Source organism: Eptesicus fuscus, chromosome 6 (genome assembly GCF_027574615.1).
Source record: "Eptesicus fuscus isolate TK198812 chromosome 6, DD_ASM_mEF_20220401, whole genome shotgun sequence".
Lineage (NCBI taxonomy): Eukaryota > Metazoa > Chordata > Mammalia > Chiroptera > Vespertilionidae > Eptesicus > Eptesicus fuscus.
In genome coordinates this window covers 102,601,456-102,620,249 of record NC_072478.1, presented here as the reverse complement: position 1 = coordinate 102,620,249, position 18,794 = coordinate 102,601,456, and the positions used below count along the sequence as shown (strand labels likewise).

The 18,794-nt window shown below is 57.0% G+C and overlaps 1 protein-coding gene across 2 annotated transcripts in view; it reads right to left on the bottom strand.

Moving 5' to 3' along the window:
• The window catches only part of FGF18 (fibroblast growth factor 18), a 32,067-nt gene extending 19,789 nt beyond the window's left edge, over positions 1 to 12,278 (bottom strand). Inside the window, exons 1-2 of one of the 2 annotated variants that reach the window (XM_054718141.1) lie at positions 11,720 to 12,278; positions 11,526 to 11,562 (exon numbers count right to left, since the gene is read on the bottom strand). In XM_054718141.1, coding sequence (XP_054574116.1) covers positions 11,526 to 11,562; positions 11,720 to 11,751 — 69 coding nt within the window. In that variant the 5' untranslated portion in view covers positions 11,752 to 12,278. The remainder of the gene's footprint in view (positions 1 to 11,525; positions 11,563 to 11,719) is intronic. The other variant, XM_054718142.1, reaches the window with a different exon arrangement.
• Positions 12,279 to 18,794: the final 6,516 nt, after the last annotated feature.

Sequence of the window (18,794 nt, the reverse complement as noted above, 5' to 3'; positions counted from 1 at the left end):
AGTGCCGGGTGCAGAGTAAGCTACTGAGAGAAGGCCAGGCAGCCCTGGAACCGGCTCTCCGGGAAGCCCGCACACAGAAGCCCCTTGGGCCCAAGCAGGTCACAGGCCCTGTCCCTAAGACAGGCCCTTCGGAGGCACAGGTACAACTGGCAAAGATACTGCGGCCTTGGGTCGTCTGGACAACCCTGTGGCGTCGGAATGCTTAACATGTCCATGTAACAGATGGAGAAACTGAGGCTCGGAAAAGGTAAGTCGGTTGCTCGGCCTCACACAGCCTGGTGACGTGGCGCCTGGCCGCTGGCCCACCGAGCACGCACAGCCTTCACTCCACCAGCCCCCCTAGCCGGCTCCCCCGGCCTCCCTCTTCTCCCCGCTCCCCGTCACCGTTCCCGGCCAGGACCCAATCGTGTCACATGCTGATGCTCAGGGAGGGAGGCCCACCCCCGGTGGGCATGTGTCCTGAAGACCTCCCACCCATGGCCCTCAACCTTCCCGAGGTGGCTGGCCCTGTCCCCTCCCCCAGGGGCAGGCCTCCGGCCTCCCTCCCTGTCCTCCACGTCTCCTCCTGCTCACAGGAGACCTTATCGACCAGAGGTCAAACCAATCTCCTCATCCCGGGCCCTGAGGGGAGCTGCCCTGCCAGAGCCAGCCTCCCGTTACCGATTTTCTCCCCGGCGCGCTGGACGGAGACGGGCGGTGACCCGGGGTCAGCAGGCGCTATCCGGTGGCCCTTCCCCAGGATGTGGGAGGGATAATCCATCTTGCCCAGCTTCCACCATTCAAGCCCCACTCTGTGGCCCCATCAATCCCTCAGGAGGCAGCGGGGGTGGCCTCTGACACGGAAACAGTCTGTCCTCCTGAAAGGGCAGGAGGCCCCTGGGCTTCTGGGGAAGACCTCTGGGGGCTCCCGGCCTTTGGGGGGCCGCGTCCTCTGCCCAGGGCACCCTGCCCCCTCTGCACACCTGCCACCTGCCCTCAGGTGCCTCTGCGAAAGCCTTTCCGGCCCTGCCCTCCCCAGGCCGGGTTGAGGCCTCCGGACGGGACTGTAATGGCTTATTGTCCCCAGCGCCCAGCTGGTCTGGTTCATCCTGGACCTCTGGCTCTGCCCCCAGGAGGCACCCCGCAAATATATGCTCAACGACTGTGGCTGGGACAAGGGCAACCTGGCGGCCAGATCAACCTCCGCGATCAGCCGCCGCTCCCCACCCAGACAAGCAGGGGGCCCACGCAGGGGCCACAGGGGGCTGAAAGCCGTCAGCTGCCAGCTTCCCTCTGTTGCAGGCACTCTGCTCAGAAACCGTTAGACCTGGTACCTCCCCTGATCCCCGCAGCCACCCACGGCGGTGGGCGCCAGGAGGGCCCACTGCACAGATCGGACCTCGGCGGCAGCTCTCCAGCCACAGAGCTCCCAGGCCCGCCCGCGGGGCTCACACAAAGCAGCCGACTCAGGAACAACCTCCCTCCGCCTTTCCCGCCAGCTGGGGGGCAGGTCACCGGCCCTCGCTGCCTCTGGCGGCCTGTCTCCCCGGCCTTCCTACCTTCCTCGAACCGCCAGCGCTGCTCTCTGCCGGGACACCCCTCCAGGTGTACAGTCATCAGGGCCTTTAGCTACTGACTCCCTGCCCCAGGGCTGCCCAGGGGCAACTGGGCTACCCCCTCCACCACAGCCTCCCCCTCGGCAGCCCAGCTCCCTAACGCACCGGCGGGCTGTTTCCCAGCTCCGAGCTCCGCCCCACCGGCCCGAACCACCCACAGGTGTGTCCCCAGGTGGGCACAACCTTTGCCATCCAGCCCCTGCCCACCTCCCAAGCCTCCTCCCTGAGGCTCCTGGCGGGGGGGGGGGCTTCTATGGGATAAAAAGAGGCTGGTGAGCCCCCAGCCCAGTGCAGCTCCCAGACATCAACCCAGGTCCCCCCTCCCACCAGGGCAACAGCCGCCATAGCTCCCCGGAAGATTACGGCATCACCCACCGGCTCACAGCTCTGAAGGCACGTCCGGGGCTTCCTGTTTCTTCCCGGGCCACAGACCCACCTCCCACGGACTCGGCCGCACCCCACACCACCGTCCCGCACACACAACGCGCACACGCCACACGCCCCAGCGACCCCACAGCCAGCACTGACCTCAGGTGCTTTGAGCGCGGCAGCCCTCGGCTTTCTCACTCGCAGAACAGGAACTGTTCACAGTATGTATCGCAGGGGGGAAAAGTATACTAATAGCAACAGCCACAACCTTTTTCCTTCTTTGGTTTGGTTTTCTAAACGGCCTGCCTCCTCTGTGTTAAGAACCAAGTTAATGACCCTCCATCATCCCCCAGAGAGGCCCTGGGACTTGGTATGATTATTATCCCCATTTTACAGATGAGGTAACTGAGGCCTTGTCCAAAGTCAGAACTGGTGAAAAAGTAAATCTAGATCCAAATCCAGCTCCCCCTCTGTCTGTTCTAGAAACCAGCTCTCACCACTCGCGCCCCTTGCCGGCTTCCATCTCCTTCTCCCCTCACCCAGCCCTCCCTCCTGAGCAGGACGGCAGTTGGTTCTGGCCACAAGCCGCCGCTGGGGCAGGGCCTGGCCGAAGGCCTTGGGCTCACTCCCCCACCCAAGGAAGCAGGATGGGGTCACACTGCCCCTCCTGCCCAGGTCCCCATCCTTGAGGCCGCGTACCAGCCAGCCGTGCCCCTGTCTCCAGGCAGCCGGCCCAGAAAGGGAGGGTCTCGCTGGTCCCAGGAGGGGCAGCCCACAGACTTCCGGCCGCCTCCCGCCACCGCCCGCCTCCTCCAGTGGCAGCAGCATGTGCCAGCCGTGCCCAAGCCTTCTCCAAATTCTAGATTCGAACCTGAGACCTGCACCCCAGACTCCAGGAGTGGCCCCCGATAGAGTCAGCCCCACTCTCCACCCCAAAATGCAGCTCCCCAAACTCTTCCTCGAGAGCAAGCGGCCTGGAGCGGGCGCCGGCGTCACTGCCAGCCCCAGGGCTCCGTGGATTATTACCATCGTGGAGAGCGAGACTGACGCTGGCTCTCGCTCAGTGGGCGCCTGCTCAGTGCCAGGCCCAAGCTAAGCGTTTTCCAGGCACCGTCTCCTTCCTCCTTGCATGACCGGGGCAGGTCTGATGACTGCCATTCCCAGGACAAAGGGAGACAGACAGGCCAAGGGACTTGCCCGAGCCATACAGAGAGTGACAGAGCCAAGATCTGAGCCCATCACTGGCTCTAGAGCCCCCAAACTCCCCCCAGCTGGCACCCCCAGACAGAAAGAAGAGGAGGAAGGCCAGGCCCACCCCTGAATCTGCGCTTGGCTCAGCTCGATGCCCCCACCCACTGCTCAGCCCCAGGCTTCTCCCCCCTCTCCTGTTACACTCCCCACACCCAGCCCAGCCCGGCAGGATGCTGCACAGGGCTCTTCCCCGCCCCCAGCCTGGCCATTAAGCTCCCAGGGCTATCAATGTATTGATTGGCAGGGCTGAGCCGTCAGGAAGGGGGTGGGGGTGCTGCCACCCAAGGCAGCTGGCCGGAGCTCCCTCTCCCATACATCAGCCCTCTCGGTACAGATCATCAATATGGGTGCTGCTGGTGGCCAGCTCTAGGGCCAGCCTGGGGGAGGGGGCAGGATTCCTAGAGACCCATAGACCCCTGCTCTCTTTCCCTTTTCTCCTCTCACCGCCCCCCCCCCCCCCCGCCCCACCTGCCCCGTTTCAACTCCCTCTCCCTTACAGCTCTTGGGTGAGGAGAGCAGTCATGCACGCCTACCGGGTAATAAACAGGCCCTTATTTCGGCATTCAATGCCCACCACGGCTTTCTACATCACCCCCATTCCTGGACTTGACGCTCCAGATACCCCAGGCGGCTGGGCGTCCCCTGAGCACATGAGGATGCTCCCTGCTCCGTGTACAGAGCTTCTGCTGCCTGCAAGGCTGGTCCGCACACACAGGCACACACACAGGCACACACACAGGCACACACACGCTCACCTCACCTGGCTCGCTCCTATTTCAAGATGCAAATGGGGCACCATCCCCAGCCAGGTCCTCCGGCCCCAGCGTCCGGTTTCCGGGCCCTTCATCAGAGAACACAGGCACCCTGTCCCCTGCACGGGTCCCTGAGGTCACTATCAAGTCCCCACGGGCAGGGCAGACCCTGAACCCCCTGTGCCACATGCCTGGCACCCTGAGGTGTGCAGAGGGGTGCTCCCCTCCCCTCCAGCACTGACCGCATTCCTCCTGCAGCCAGGCCTGCGCCAGGTGCCGCAGGGCCGCTGACTTCCAGGAGCCAGGGGCTGGCGGGCAAGCAGGCCTCCAGCCCCCCCAGTCCCCCCAGCTCACACTTACTGAACACTGACAGTGAGCCGGGCGCCGGGCCAAGTCATCCCCAGGTGACCACAACCCACCCTCACGGCAACCCCAAGAGGGGGGTTCCCTCCGGATGCCCACATGAAAGAGGAGCCACACCGAGCTCAACAGTCTGCTCAGTACAGGGCTCCTGGGGGCCGGGCAGGTGTGAAGGCCGGCAGGGGCGGGCCTGGGTCCAGAGCCTGCGCGCCCCTGCCCCCCCCCCGTGACCCCCAACAGAGAACACACTGGTCTTTGGAGCCGAGGGAGCCCAAGGCAGAGGTGGGGTGGGAGGGAGGGCGTGGGGGATGGTGCTGAATGAAGCTGCCCCAAGTGCCGGCCACCCCTTCCCAGGGGACACTTTGAGGACAAAGCTGACGCCTTGGATGTCTTCTTTATGCCCCTCCAAACCCAGGCCGGGCCCGCCAGGCAGCGGGCGTCCCACGAGCGTTTGCTGAGGGCTCATGCGGAGAAGCACCGCATCCGAGTGCCTGCTGCTCAGCTGGCCCAAGACCAGCTTCCGTTACTCCTCCCAACAGGGACCACAGTGGTAGTCGGCTGTGCCCATTTCCCATGTCGAGGAGGCAGGAACTCAGAGAGGTCAAGGATCTTGCCCCAGGCCACACAGCCTGCCAGTGGTGCAGTGAGGATTCAACGCAGACCGAGGCCCAAAGCCTCAGACTGGAGGCCGGATGGTGCTGACACGGGAGCGTGTCCCGCTAGCTTGCTTTGGCACCTGGAGCATACTGTGAACCTAACTTAGAACCGACTGGGCCATCATCGTTACTCCGTTACTCACTGAGTGTCAGCTACGTGCTAGCTACTCCCTGGGCATTATCCCATTTAGCCCTCGCAATAATCCTTGAAAGGGTTACCCGTTTTACAGATGGGAAAACCAAGGTGCAGAGGGTTGAAGGTTAAGAGATTTGCTGCAGAGCTGCTCAGCAACACAGACACGATTCAAATCTAGGTCTCTCCTGTCCAAAGCCCGTGCATGCTAATACCCAGGACGGTAAACTGAGGCACAGAGAGGGAGGTCACCCAATGAGCCAGAACCCCTGGGATCCTGAGAGTTTTTCTGTTCTATGACCCACAGGAGATCTGTCCTTGGCCCCATCCTTGGCACAGCAGCATTTGAAATGGGCCTGAGGCCTTATGCCATTTCGATGTCACAGCAAATGATACCCGAACACCTCCCGGCCCCTCCCAGCAAGCCCGACGAAAGCCAGAGGGGCCCGCTTACTCGCTGAGGGTCCATCACAAATGGCCATACTCAGGCCCAAAGTGCGGACAGTGGGCCTCAATTACTCAATTACTTTCTGAGGCCCAGAAGCTCTCCCCTCGCCGGGCCCACACTGGCAGGGCCCCGGCACTGCCCGTCCCGGAGTGCTCGGCCATGGGCCTTTCGAGTGGGGACGCCCACCCAGCAAAAAATACGGAGGTCACGGTTCGATTCCCGGTCAGGACACATGTCAGGGTTGTGGGCTCGATCCCCAGTGTGGGGTGTGCAGGAGGCAGCCAATCAATGATTCTCTTTCATCATTGATGTTTCTCTCTCTCTCTCCCTCTCCCTTCCTCTCTGAAATAGGGAGCCAGCAAAAAATACGGAGCATACGGAGCCAGCAAAAAATACGGAGCCAGCCCCTGCCCTCAGAAAGGCACCAGTCCATGCCTCCCCTCTCCCTGTGACCAGCTCTGGGCCAGGGGACTTCCTACCCTGACAGGAGACTGATGGCGAGGGAGACCCCCCCAGGGGCACAGGGCCAGGTCTGCAAATGCAGACGAGAGGTCAGAGGGCTGGGCTCCCCGCTGCCCCTGCTCCACGCCCTCAGGAAGGAGGGCCTGTCTTGTTGGTTGTTTTCTTCCCATCTTACTTGTGCAGTAGCTGAGACCCAGAGAGGTTAAGTAACTTGTCCAAGGTTACACAGCAAAGACAAGGCCAAGCAACCATTTGAGCCAGGCTGGCAGACTTGAGCCCTCACGCTGTTATTTAAGAAGTCCGGGTTCTGCTTCTAGGAATATATCCTAAGAAACCCGAAACACCAATCGGAAAGAATGTGTGCACCCCTATGCTCATAGCAGCACTATTTACAATAGCTGAGATCTGGAAACAGCCCAAGTGCCCCTCAGCAGATGAGTGGATAAAAAAGCTGTGGTACATTCACACCATGGAATACTATGCAGCTGTGAAAAAGAAGGATCTCTTACCCTTTGAGACAGCATGGAGGGACCTGGAGAGTATCACGCTAAGTGAAATAAGCCAGTCAGAGAATGACAAGTATCACATGATCGCGCTCATATGTGGAATCTCAGTAACAAAATAAAGTGATGAACGGAGTGGATCCAGAGACATAGAAGCATGAAACAGAGTGCGGAATCTGGGAGGGGAGGCGGGGGAGGGTGGGCAGGTGGGAGGTAATCAACCAAGGACCTTGTATGCATATAGGCATGGCCCATGGACACAGACAACAGGATGCTGAAGGCCTGGGGGGGGGGGCAGGAGTGGGCTGGAGGGGGTCAACGGAGGGAAAAGCGGGACATACGTAATACTTTCAACAATAAAGATTTTTAAAAAAAAAAAAGAAGTCTGGGTCCTAGAGCCGCACAACTCAGAGGAGAAAACACCTGTGCCTCCTCTTGCTATTCGACCAACGGCAGCTTATTCCCGGCCTCTGAGCCTCACTGTCTTCACCTGCGGATCCCCGCGTCCCAGCGGCTGGGAGGCTCCCCCAGGAGCTGTGAGCCAGCGCCTGCCGGTCAGAGTGAGAGCCATGCCTGCTGGCGGCTCGGGTGTCACCGTCAGGCCGAGCCTGCACTCTGATTCCCACACTCACAGAGTTCCTGCTGGAGGACAAGGTCAGAGCCAAGAGGTCCTGCCGAGGACAGGAAGGCCCCTCCCTGCCCCTCCCGCTCCCTTTGGGGGCCCCGTGTCCAGGGTGGAGGCAGTGCTGCGGCCCGGACACGAAGCCCCAAGCGGCTGGCACTGGCCGTGCCAACCACCAGAAATTTTAAAAATCCACCTTCTTATCTCAGGCAGGTGACATTCCCGGCCGCAGGAATGCTGGCAGGGCGCCCCCTCCCCCTCCTGGCTGGGAAAGAAGCTGGGAGGGGAGTGCCGAATCCCCCGGCCCCACCCCCAAAAACACCCACCACTGGCTCTGAGACCCTTCAGACCCGAACATTCCAGGAAGTTCAGAGCTTGCAGGCGGAGCCAGGTGGCCTCCACCGCAGACCCCTCCCTGGGCAAGCCCATCCCCCACCACAGCGGCCACAGGGAGCTCTCCCAGGGGACCCCCAGCGTGCCTCCTGGGAATCCGTCTCCCCACCAGCATTCTTTCTGAATAATTTCCTTATTCTTCCTGAAGACACCTGCCTGGAGTGGTGGGAAGAAATACAAGCTCCCGAATCCAGACTCTGGGCTTGAACGAGTCCCTTCCCTGCTCTGTGCCTCAGTTTCTCCATCTGTGGAGTAGGAGTGTTACCCTCACTTACTTCAGGAGGAAGAATAAAACAAACTTCTGATGCAAGAACCACTTTCAAAGTCCTACAAGCGGGGCTCTGACGGGAGGCAGGTGGTTTCTCCCACCTGAGCTGGACACACCTGCCCCACTACACACACACACACACACACACACACACACACACACACACACACACGGCACAGCCCGGGAGGGGGACAAGGCGGCGGGGGGGGGGGGGGAGTAAAGGAGCTCCTGTTTACCCAACACTCTGCCCCTCTAGACGGGGAACCCTGGAGGCCAGCAACGCAGGGCCAGCAGGAAGCAGGCTCCCCGAAAGTATCTGTTGAATGAATATCTGACTGAATGGGTGGAAAAGATGATGTCACCGCTTTAAGGGATGGGAAGAGATTAACCCAAGAACATATATGCATATAGGCATAGCCCATGGACACAGACAATGGCGTGGGGAGGGGATGGGGCAGGGGCTGGGTGGAGGGGGGGCAAAGGAGGGGGAAATGGGGGGCATCTGTAATACTGCCAACAATAAATAATAAAAGAAGTTAAGTTAAATTAAAAGCTCTATCAAACAGGGCAGCTTCCCATCCTCTTCACGTCACGAAAGACACTCTCCAGCATCCCCCACCCGGCCAGCTCGCAGGGTGCAGACCTCCCCGGGAGGCCGGGCGCGGGGTGTGAGTGTCAGGCTTAGGCGAGGGGCATGGAAAGAAACTTGGAAACTTGAACACGGGCGGTGAGAGAGGAAGCGGCGCTGCGGGAGGGACCGGGGCGGCGGAGGCCCCCCTTCCCGCCGCCTCAGCCTGGCTGTCTAGGGACGGCCGGGACCTAGCCGAGCCTGGCGGCGGGAACAATGCCGGGCAGGTGCCGGCCGAGCCGCGTGAAAGGCCCGGCCCGGTGTCATTGTCAGCGCTCAGCCAAGTGCAGAAAAGCAATTTACTGGTCACGCCGCCTGCTCCCCTTGGAAATTTTTAAAATTCTTCCGATTTGAGCGATCCGCGGTGTCCCAGGTCGTGTGGAGAAGGGATTTTATTAAATCTCAGCTTCCCACTTCCTGGGGTAGCGGCGGGAAGGCGGGGCTCACCCCGTGGGGGTGGGGAGGACCAGGTCTGGCATTGACTATGCTCAGGGAAATGTGGGGGGGGGAGGGGGGGGAGAGGGACCATTCTGGGCCCGGTGGCTGATGGATGGGAAGAGGGGAGGAGCCCAAAAACTTCACTGCTTCAGTCCCCCAAAACATGGAGGTGGGGGGAAGGGCACGGGATGCGGCTTTGCAGGACTTCTTGCACACCTATCAGGGCCACCCCGTTCACAAATGAGGAAGCCAAGGCTCACGGGCAAGATGGGGTTGCACAGCCCTTCCGCTGTGCAGGAGGCCGGGCCCTGCTCACGAGGGGACCTCCCGCTCCCTCGGGGAGGCTCACCCTGCGCAGGCAGCAGCTGCGCGGCAGGAGTCTGCCCAACATCCCTCCTAGGGAGCAGGCTTCACACTCCCACAACTCACACGGGGTCCCCCCTCTCTCTCTCAGCCACTCCACCTTTGTCCCCGGAGCATGAGTGGGGACTTGAGCCTGCCAACCTTCTGTGCCACCCTATGGTAGTGTTCCTTCACCTCGGAATCCCAGGTGCCTTTGAAAATCGCTGGGGAGCTGGAACCCCAGCCCAGACACAAGCACATTTGGACACCGTTTGGTGCAGTGTTTCGGGGGGGCCCTCCCACCCCATCCTGAGACACTCTTAGGGTGAAGGGGTTAAAAACATCAGTCCTACGGCAGTTTGAAAGGGGAGGGGAGGTAGGAGCGGGGGCTCCCTCACCTGCTGGAAGTCCTAACCCAGATGGACGTAACCCAGACAGACCACCCAGCTCTTTCCCGGGAGGCTGGCTCTAGCTCTGGCCAAGGAGGTGGAGGTGGGGTGCAGGGGCCAGGTTCCCTCCCTCACACTCCCCCAGAGAACACAAAGACCACACAGCAACCCCTCCTGGGCCCCACTTCAAGGACGGAGAGGCAGGAGAGGCAGCGAGCATCGGGACGCTTGGGCAACAAAGTCCGCAGCCATCTCTCTGCGTGCCCGGCACTCGGGGAAAGGGCTCTTGCCCCGTCAGACACGCAGATCCGCCAGCGTGACCCCAGGGCCTGCCCTCTGCTTAGGGCCTCAGCTGCAAACCAGGCAGGCCATGCCTGGCACTGGTCTCTCTCTCTGACACCAGCCATCCCCCCACCCCCACCCCCGCCACCACACAGGGTCACATCTGCTTTGGCAAACAGCCAGTCTTAAGTTACTGACTCCAGTTGTATTGATTCAAGGAGTCACCGGGGACCCCCCAGCCTGGCCAAGAGGAGGAAAGAAGCCATCAGTCCATCCATCCATCCATCCATCCATCCATCTACCCGTCCACCCTTCCTTCCAGTCCCCAGCCCCCACAAGCTGCCCCCAGCTCAATGGCCATCCTGGTGGTAACAATCCTCTCCCACAAGTGGGAGGGAGATAGGCAGACCCACCACCGGCACCAAGCACCGTGCAAGGGGCGGCTGAGCGTCCACAGCGCCCGCACACTGCACTCCTGGTGCTGGAACCCTGGGCACCACCCGTCCCCCTGCTCAAGGCCCCCTCGGCACCTCGGGAACCCAGGAGCCTGAAGCCTAAGCATCCTCTCTAACCTTGTGAGGACACCTGCCTTCCACAGAGGTAGACCGGGGAAGATAATCTCTTTTGGCCCCAGTCCAGCTCCTCCGAGGGCCCCTCCCCTGCCGCTCTAGGTGGGTGGGGGGCGAGGGCAGCTGGCACTTCCTATTCCCTTTCCCTTCGCAACCCCCCCCCCCCAACCACCGTGCTGAGGTAGCCCTGGTCTGGTTCTAATCGGGACTGAAGTCGGCTCCCTCTTTCCCTCTTCTCTCCACCGCCCCCCCGCCCTTCCTTCATTTCCACGGCTTTGGAAGCCGGAGTGTTCCAACTGTCTGCGTGCCAAGACCTTCCCGAGTCTGAAAGCTGCTGAAGTAACAGATCAGATTTTAGCAAGTGCTTTCCAGGCTGAGCGCCAAGCCCTCTTCTGATTCACTGAGAGCGAGCGAGCGAGCGAGCGGGGAGCGAGGCGGGGACCAGCCGAGGGCCGCACCACCTCGGGCGAGGGTGTGCGGAGCGTGGCCGGCTCAGGAGTGGCCGCGCGGAGGCAGCCCCTCGGCCCAGGCGCCCTGCTCTGCTCCCTCTTAGACCCACCGCCCCTAGTCCCGCGTCTCTGTGTCCGTCAGTCTGTCTGTCTGTCTCTCTCAAGGCTGCAAATGCCTTCGAAACCACAGAGTAATTTACAACTGAAGCTAATTCTCCCCGGACTCGAAACCCACTCGGCTGAAAGGAGGCTTTTTGTCTGGAAGAGCGATCGGGGATGTGAAGGGACGGACGGCAGGGAAAATCCCTGGTCCCAACTCCTCGCCGGCTGCGGGCAGGGGGCTGGGAGCAGCCCATCGCTGCGGCTCAGCCCGCCGGCTCCCGGACCTCCTCCCGGCAGAGGCCGACAGGGGCCGCGCGCCGGCGCGCCCCCGAAGCGGAGACCCCTGCCCTTGGCCAGTCCCCCGCCGGCGCAGGGCGCGCGCGGAGCCGCCCTTCCGCGCCCTGGGAACAGGTGCACTGGGCTCGGCGCCCGGGAGGGGTGGGGCGCAGGGAGGGGGCGCGGCGTGTACCGCGAAGCAGGGGCGGGGGGAGGTCAGAGTCAGGGTCCCACGTACCTGTACCTGGAAGCACAGCAGCAGGAAGTGTAAACACCTGCGGGAGAGAGAAGGAGAGGTGTTCAGAGGGACGTCAAAGAGGGGGGCGCGCGGACAGACGGAGACGCCGTCCGAAAGTCAGACGGGAGTGCAGACAGAGCCCGGGCACCCAGACAAACGACCCTGGATGGGCAGCCCCAGGCGCGAGCACTTACAGGCAAGTGCAGGCGGAGGGCGCTGAATACATCGCTGGGCGGGGAGGAGGCGGCGGCTCCTAGCCCAGCCTGCACATGTCCGCTCCGCGCGGCCGGGACCGGGCGCCTCCGCCGGCGCCGCCGCCGCCGCCGCCTCTGCTGCTGCTCCCTCCTCGCCGGTTGCTGCTGCTGCAGACTCTGCTGCTCCGGGGCGCTCCGCGGCGCGCCCTGCGGCATCAGCGCCCCGCGCGGCTCCTCCCGAGCGCTGCGCCCTCCGGGCTGGCGCGGGGGCTGCGGGGCGGCCGCAGCTATGCAGGAGGCGCCCAGCCGGTGCGGGGAAGCTTGCTCACTGCCGGCCGGCCGGCCGTCCGGGCGTCCACGGGAAACTGGCTGCCCGGTTCACTCCGGGGACAGCATGCGTGGCGGGGCTGGAAGCTGGGGTGCGCTCTCTGGCCGGGGCGCGGGGCTGCGCGGGGCCAGGGGTCAGCGCTCCGGGGCTGGAGCGCGCGGCTGCTGCACGACCGCGTCACGGCCGCTCCGTCTGGGCGCCCGCCGGCTCATGTCTCCTCCTCCGCGTCTCTCCGGCCGTGCGCATCGCCGCCTCCCACCACTGGCGGCGGCCGGGGCGTTTTCTACGCGCGGGCGGCGAGGGGGCGGGGGGGCCGGGGGCGGGCCCGGGCCCGAGCCGGCACAATGAGGATGCGGGGCCCGGGGGCTCCCCCCTCGGGGCGCGGCCGGACGGGCGCTCAGCTCGCCTGGGTGCGCCGCGCCCACATCAAAGGCGGCCCTGCCTGCTAGCCTGCCTGCCGCGGCCTCTCCACTGCCTCCTCCTTCTCCTGGCGGCTCCGGTTGGAGGGAGGCGCTCAGACTCTCGGCGATGGGACCGGCAGCTCCAAAGGGGCAGAGCCCGGGAGACTGGAGCTGGTAAGCGTTAGAAGCCGTCGGAGCTCTGCGCCAGCGAGCAGTGACCCGCGCCGCGGCGCAAAAGGTGCCCGAATTGGGCAGGCAGTGGTTCCCAAGAACGCAGTTAGCTGCGGAAGGTCCTCCCTCGCCCTCGCCCACATTCCCTCCTCATTCTCACACCCGCTAGCGCTTGAGTAGGGGAGCAAGGAGGGGGCGGGTCAGGCCCAGCCCCTGGGGCGGCTCCTTTTAAGAGGGGTCACTTTTACCAGCCCTGTGAGTCCACGCAGGATGGTGGCGTGTCCCAGCTGCCCTCTCAAGACACCTGGCCACACTAAGTGACCCCCTTCCACTCTCTCCTTCCTGCATTAGATACAAACAAGTGCAGAAAACCTTGTGAGGTTGAGGGGGAGGGGTCTCCAGGGTGTCTCTTCCCCTCGGGGCTCGCGGCTGGGTACTCGGATCCCAGCAGGGCTCTCCCGTAGACGAGCCAGCTTTGGAAACGCATGACTGCCATCTAGAGGCTCAGAGGCTTCACTGCAACCCCAGCCCGGGCTGGCGACGGCCCGGGAGGAGCCAGCAGGACTCTGGTCAGCGACCACTCTAGGCCCAACTCTGGTGTCCTGGCTGGAGACTTGCTTCCCTTGGCGTGCTCAGCAGTTTGACTCCTTTCACCAGGACCCCTCTGAGGACAGCTCTTCTCACCGCCTCTGCCCCTTCAGAGGCATCACTCCTACCCTCCCCACCAACCTCAAAACGATGTTCTTGTCACATGCAACTGCTGGACTGTGGAGCCCACCACAGCAAGTCTCTGCCTTTGACACCAAGGGGAAAAGGTCATAGTGGAAAAGAAACTGAACAAGCTCAAAAAACAAAACCCAGGAATCCAAATTACTGGGTTTAAAACCTCCTTGTGTCATGGGCTGGGGTTGATGTTCCCATTTCTCTGGAGTGTAAACTGAAGTAGGTGCTATGGAACCCTGCTATTCCCTAGTCATGGAATATGAAATGGCAACAATTGTCCAAAACACCAGGCCTCTCTGCAAGCCATGTCAGGCTCCCTTCCGAAGCTGAGGCTGTCTTAAACAGATCGCCTGTTTCAGCATTGGACACAAGTGCAGATAACCTTTTCAAAACTAGCTGCCAAGTGATGGGGAAAGTCCTTGTGTGGAGTGCTTGGCTGAATGTACTTAGGCATTCTCATTGCCAGAACTGGACTTGCAGTTACTGGTAAGTCCCAAGCCCTAGAGAAAATTAACCTACCCCAAGATAGGTGCAATGACCAGATGCCACAGACATGGACAGAAATGCCCTGCAGGGCCCGAGCTTGCGTTTATACTAAGAACTCGGACAGACCAGTCAAGAGGTAGTTTTGACCAAGTGAGGTGTTTGAAGTATCTCCTGGCTAAGAATCTTCCAAGTTTTCTATCCTGTTCTCTATTACTTTTGGATGGAATAGGTCTATTATGTTCTACCTAAAATGCTTGCAGTTTTCTTCCAATGCTCAGATAAAGCATATTTGTCCATCTCACAAATAAGACTGTCACTCAAATACGACTGACCAAAGAGTTGTCAAGAGAACAGTTCTGAATAAGGATATAAACTCAAGTCAGAGGTCCTAGACATGACTACTGCTTCTAGCATTTACTTATGAACTTCAGCAAGTCTGACTGTGCTTCCTACAAACAAACCATGGCTAAGAACAGTTACAACTCAGTTGTGTTACTGAATGAAGTCAGGCACACGAAGGCTCCAGGAGTTTTTAGCTTTTATTAATTTGCTAATTATGGATTTCAGGTTATTTTCACATAACCCCAGATCTAGGCCAGTGAACTCTCAATTTTCTGAGGTTCACATCTCACATCTGCAAAACCCCTGGTTGCCGTAAGGGAAATTGAGAAGGTATGTTGACTGCTAGCCCAATGAATGTCAGCCCCGCAGGTTAGGTACCTGTTTTGCTACTGACAAACCCTAAATACTTTAAGTCAGTATATATCCAAATTAGAGGCCCGGTGCATGACATTCGTGCAGTGTGATGTCCCTCAGCCCAGCTTGTGCCCTCTTGGGTCTGTGAAGTTGGGAGGTGTTCAACCTGACTCCAAATCCAGTCATTTCATAGTTTTCACGTAACATACATGAATCTTAAATGTTCTTTCCATCTGAATTTGGCGTGTTCGTATAGCACTTAGGATGTGCCACTCTTGGTCATTTCTCATCAATTTAATCACCACTTACTGAGATCCTGTGTAGTGGGTCCTGGGTGAAGAAGGCTAATAAGCAGAGCTGACTGTGCAAAGGAATATTCCAGGCAAAAGACGTCAAGTGCCTGCAAGTAGGAAAAGGCTGGGTGACAGGCAGGGTTGGCCAGGGGGTAAGAAGTGGCCGATGAGGGTGAGAACAGGCAATGCTTGGTCATCCTTTGCAAAGGCCTTTTTTCCTAAAAGGTACTATTTATATAAAATTTTTAAATGCATGTTTCAAGTGTACTTGGAGTTTAACAAATATTTAGTTATGCAAACACCTTTCCAGGTAACTTCCCCTCACCCATCACTAGCCCCAAGTTACCATTAATCTATTGGCTCTAGATTCTAGTTTCACATAAATGGAACCATATATTATGTGCTTGTGTCCAGCTCCTTTTGCTCAACATGTTTTTGAGACTCACCCTTCCTTGTCTGTTGTTGCTTTTATCTATAGATGTTCCTTTTTATTGCCAAGTAGTACTCAACAGTGTGGATATCGCAGTTTGTTTGACAATTTATCAAAGGCTTTGAAACTGAAGGTTAAACTCGTTTTTAGAAACTGCAGGCGAACTGGCAGCATGCGACAGCGGCAGCAGTGAGCAGGCTGCCAGTCCAGGCCACAGCTCGGTGGTTGGGATTAGGTGGCTGTGCTAGTCCTGCTGGAACCATCAGACCTGCGTTTCACCCCAGCTCTAGGCCAGTGAACTCTCAATTTTCTGAGATTCACATCTCACATCTGCAAAACCCCTGGTTGCCGTAAGGGAAATTGAGAAGGTATGTTGACTGCTAGCCCAATGAATGTCAGCCCCGCAGGTTAGGTACCTGTTTTGCTACTGACTAACCCTAAATACTTTAAGTCAGTATATATCCAAATTAGAGGCCCGGTGCATGACATTCGTGCACTGTGTGATGTCCCTCAGCCCAGCTTGTGCCCTCTTGGGTCTGTGACCTCTCAGGGGATGTCCAACTGCCAGATTAGGCCTGCTCCCCCCGAGGGGTCCTTAGCGCTGCTGTACAGGCGTGAGACTCCCGCCACTGCCACTATGTTTGCCAGCTGTGAGCCAGCGTCTGGCTGAGCAGCACTCCCCCCTGTGGGAGGCACACGGACCATCAGGGGGCAATTCCAGCATTGAGCATCTGCCCCCTGGTGGTCAGTGTGCGTGATACAACTGGTCATTCTGCCATTCAGTCCATTTGCATATTAAGGTTTTATTATATAGAATGTTTAGATCCTTCCTATCTGGTTTTCAAGGGAAAGTAAACAGCATCTCAATCTGTTTCAGCCTCTCTCCAATGATAAAACTTTTTAAACAAAGATGGGAGAACCTTCAGCCCAAGAACAGGAGACAAACGCAGCCTTCTAGTCTTCAACAGGACCCAGCAGTTTAATAAGAAAAGTACACCCTTAGCAGAGGAGGCTCTTACATTTTCTCAAAACCACCTCTTGAAGCTTTCACAGCACTAAAACAGGTCCTCTACTGCCAAGTTTGAATCAGGGAGCAACTGGCTCTTTGGTGAGAAATGCCTGGAATATATCCTTTATTTTCAGAAATAAGTTTAACCCTATTATCTCAATAGCCCACACCACTATCTTTGATGAGTAAGCTCAGTATTTGTGACCCTCAAAACTTTTTTGCCCTTGAAAAAAAAGCCCCACACCCTTGACAATGTTTATCTCCCTTCATTGAGCTAGTTGTCAAAACCATACTCCCTTCTGCAAGCTTTGTGACATACCACTATAAGCCTCCATCCATCACGACCCATCATTTGCACAATCCAGTTCAGACAATCCAATCTGCTCTCCCCAAATGGCCTTATTAACCTATTTTGTTCTCTGGTGAGGCTGAAGGTAACAGCTCTAGAGTTTTAAGACATCAAATGAAGAGAAGCTTCCGGCAGTCAGCCACCAAGTGCATCTCTGCCTCTGCTCAGCTAAACATCAACAAGCAGTGCTCTCACCCAGACTGTGGTCTCTAAATACCACCATTTTCTTAACCAAAGCTCCTTGGAGAAATGGATCGATCCAGGTCTGAGAAAATTAAGATGCTTGACATCAAAGACTACTGGAGTCTGTGATGGTAGGAGCAAGCTTGAAGGGGATTCCATTGCACAAAGATAAAATACACTGGACTGAAACACAAATACCTAAAAGTCTGATTTCAGGATACTTAAACTCACTGGTTACTCTGAGGTTGCTAGGACAAGAATCCATCGTTCTGAAAACTGGCAAAATAAAACATCAAAAATATTTTTCAAAGTTAGGTACAAATGGAGGCAATAAAAGTGGGGATTTTAAAGAAAATGCCTGCAGAATAACGAATGGTATTTTGCTAAGGCTAAATCGTTAAAAAACACTCATGTTGACTGACTTATGGGAAATATAGTTGATTCAAGCAGCAAGTACTTTAAAAAGGCAAACTGCAGACCCACCTAAAGCCAAGTAGTATTCCTAGTGAAAGAACTATAAATCCCCAAATTTGATTAACAAACCAGCTTCTCTTACAAGCTGCCTCCACTATAGATCAACATTTTCTCCTAGGAAACACAGGAAATTGTTTTTTTCCCTTATTGGTCTTAGAAAACTTAAAAATGCTGATAAAAAAACACCTTTGTTTTCCATAATAGGCACCTTAAAATTTAGCAATTAAACCGACATTGACCCAAGTATGGCCAATGCCACATTACCAGTCTGCACTGTGCAAAGTAAAGTCATTTGTAAAAAGGTATTTTCTAAGTCAGAGCCTTGGGGCACAGGAATCTTTAATTTCTGTATTTCCAAATAAGCAAGCCCTATCTGGAACATTTTTCAACAGTGGATCTGATTAGTCTTTAAAATAAGCATGAACCACCAGTACGGCCCATTGCTTCCCCTCAGAATGGTGAAGTTCTTTTGGGTTTCCCGTTTAAAAGTGCCCATCAGCCAAACCAAAGGTAAGGTTTAACTTCTACACAAAGCACGGAAACACTACAACTTCCAGACCTACTTTTGGTTAAGACATTTATACTAGTAGTACACTTCTACTTCTTAACATGTTAAGTAACTGATACTAACGATTACCTACCATACTCCAGTTTCACACACAGCAAGACACTATTTGGGGAAGGAACGACTCAGCTTTAACAGTTACCTTTTTATAATGTGCAGGTTCGTTTCAGTGTTTTACTTGGGAATGTCTTATCAACTTAAAAGATGATCTTTTAAACTTCAAGTATATAAACGTGTTTTAAAATACAGGGACTTCCCAGTGAGGCAGTTCACACCTTCTCCTAATGAGCCTCCATTAAAATAAAGGTAGAGGGAAGTTGTAAGGACAGACTGTGCTGGAGAGAACTGATCAATCAATGAAGAAAACTACAACCTAAAGTAAATGAGCTGACACCTGAAACTGGGACTCAACAGCAAAGTACTGCGCCAATCTTCCCACCCTCTAAACCAAGGCTCCCCTGGAAAATGTTTATCTCCCTTAATTAAAAGGCTAATGTCTGCAGACCACATCAAAAGGTACCTGGAATTGGATAGGCTGGTGCCACCCTCCTAATCAAAGATAAACAGGCTGAGGGAGGAAAAAGGAAAATAGGTAAATAGTGCATGGAATGGGAGAAGAGTTTCTTCAGACTTTAGCACACAGCAACACAAATTTGAAGACAGTAAATAAAGTCTCTCTCCTAAAGTTTAAACAATAAGGAATGAGGAAAACATCCAAGAGAATCAAACAGAAGGCCTACAAATGAATGTGAGTGAAGGAGGAGGCTGAAATCTCTTAAGAAATAGTCCAGAATTGGAGACTCTGGAGAACAGACTCAGTCCAGCCAAGGCCCAGAACAAGATTATAAAACACACAAAACCTCAGAACCTGCAACAATAAAAATCTTAATTAGCACACACACACCCCACTCCTGATCACATGCAAAATACATGAAGCCCTAGCTGGTCTGGCTGTGAATAGAGCTTT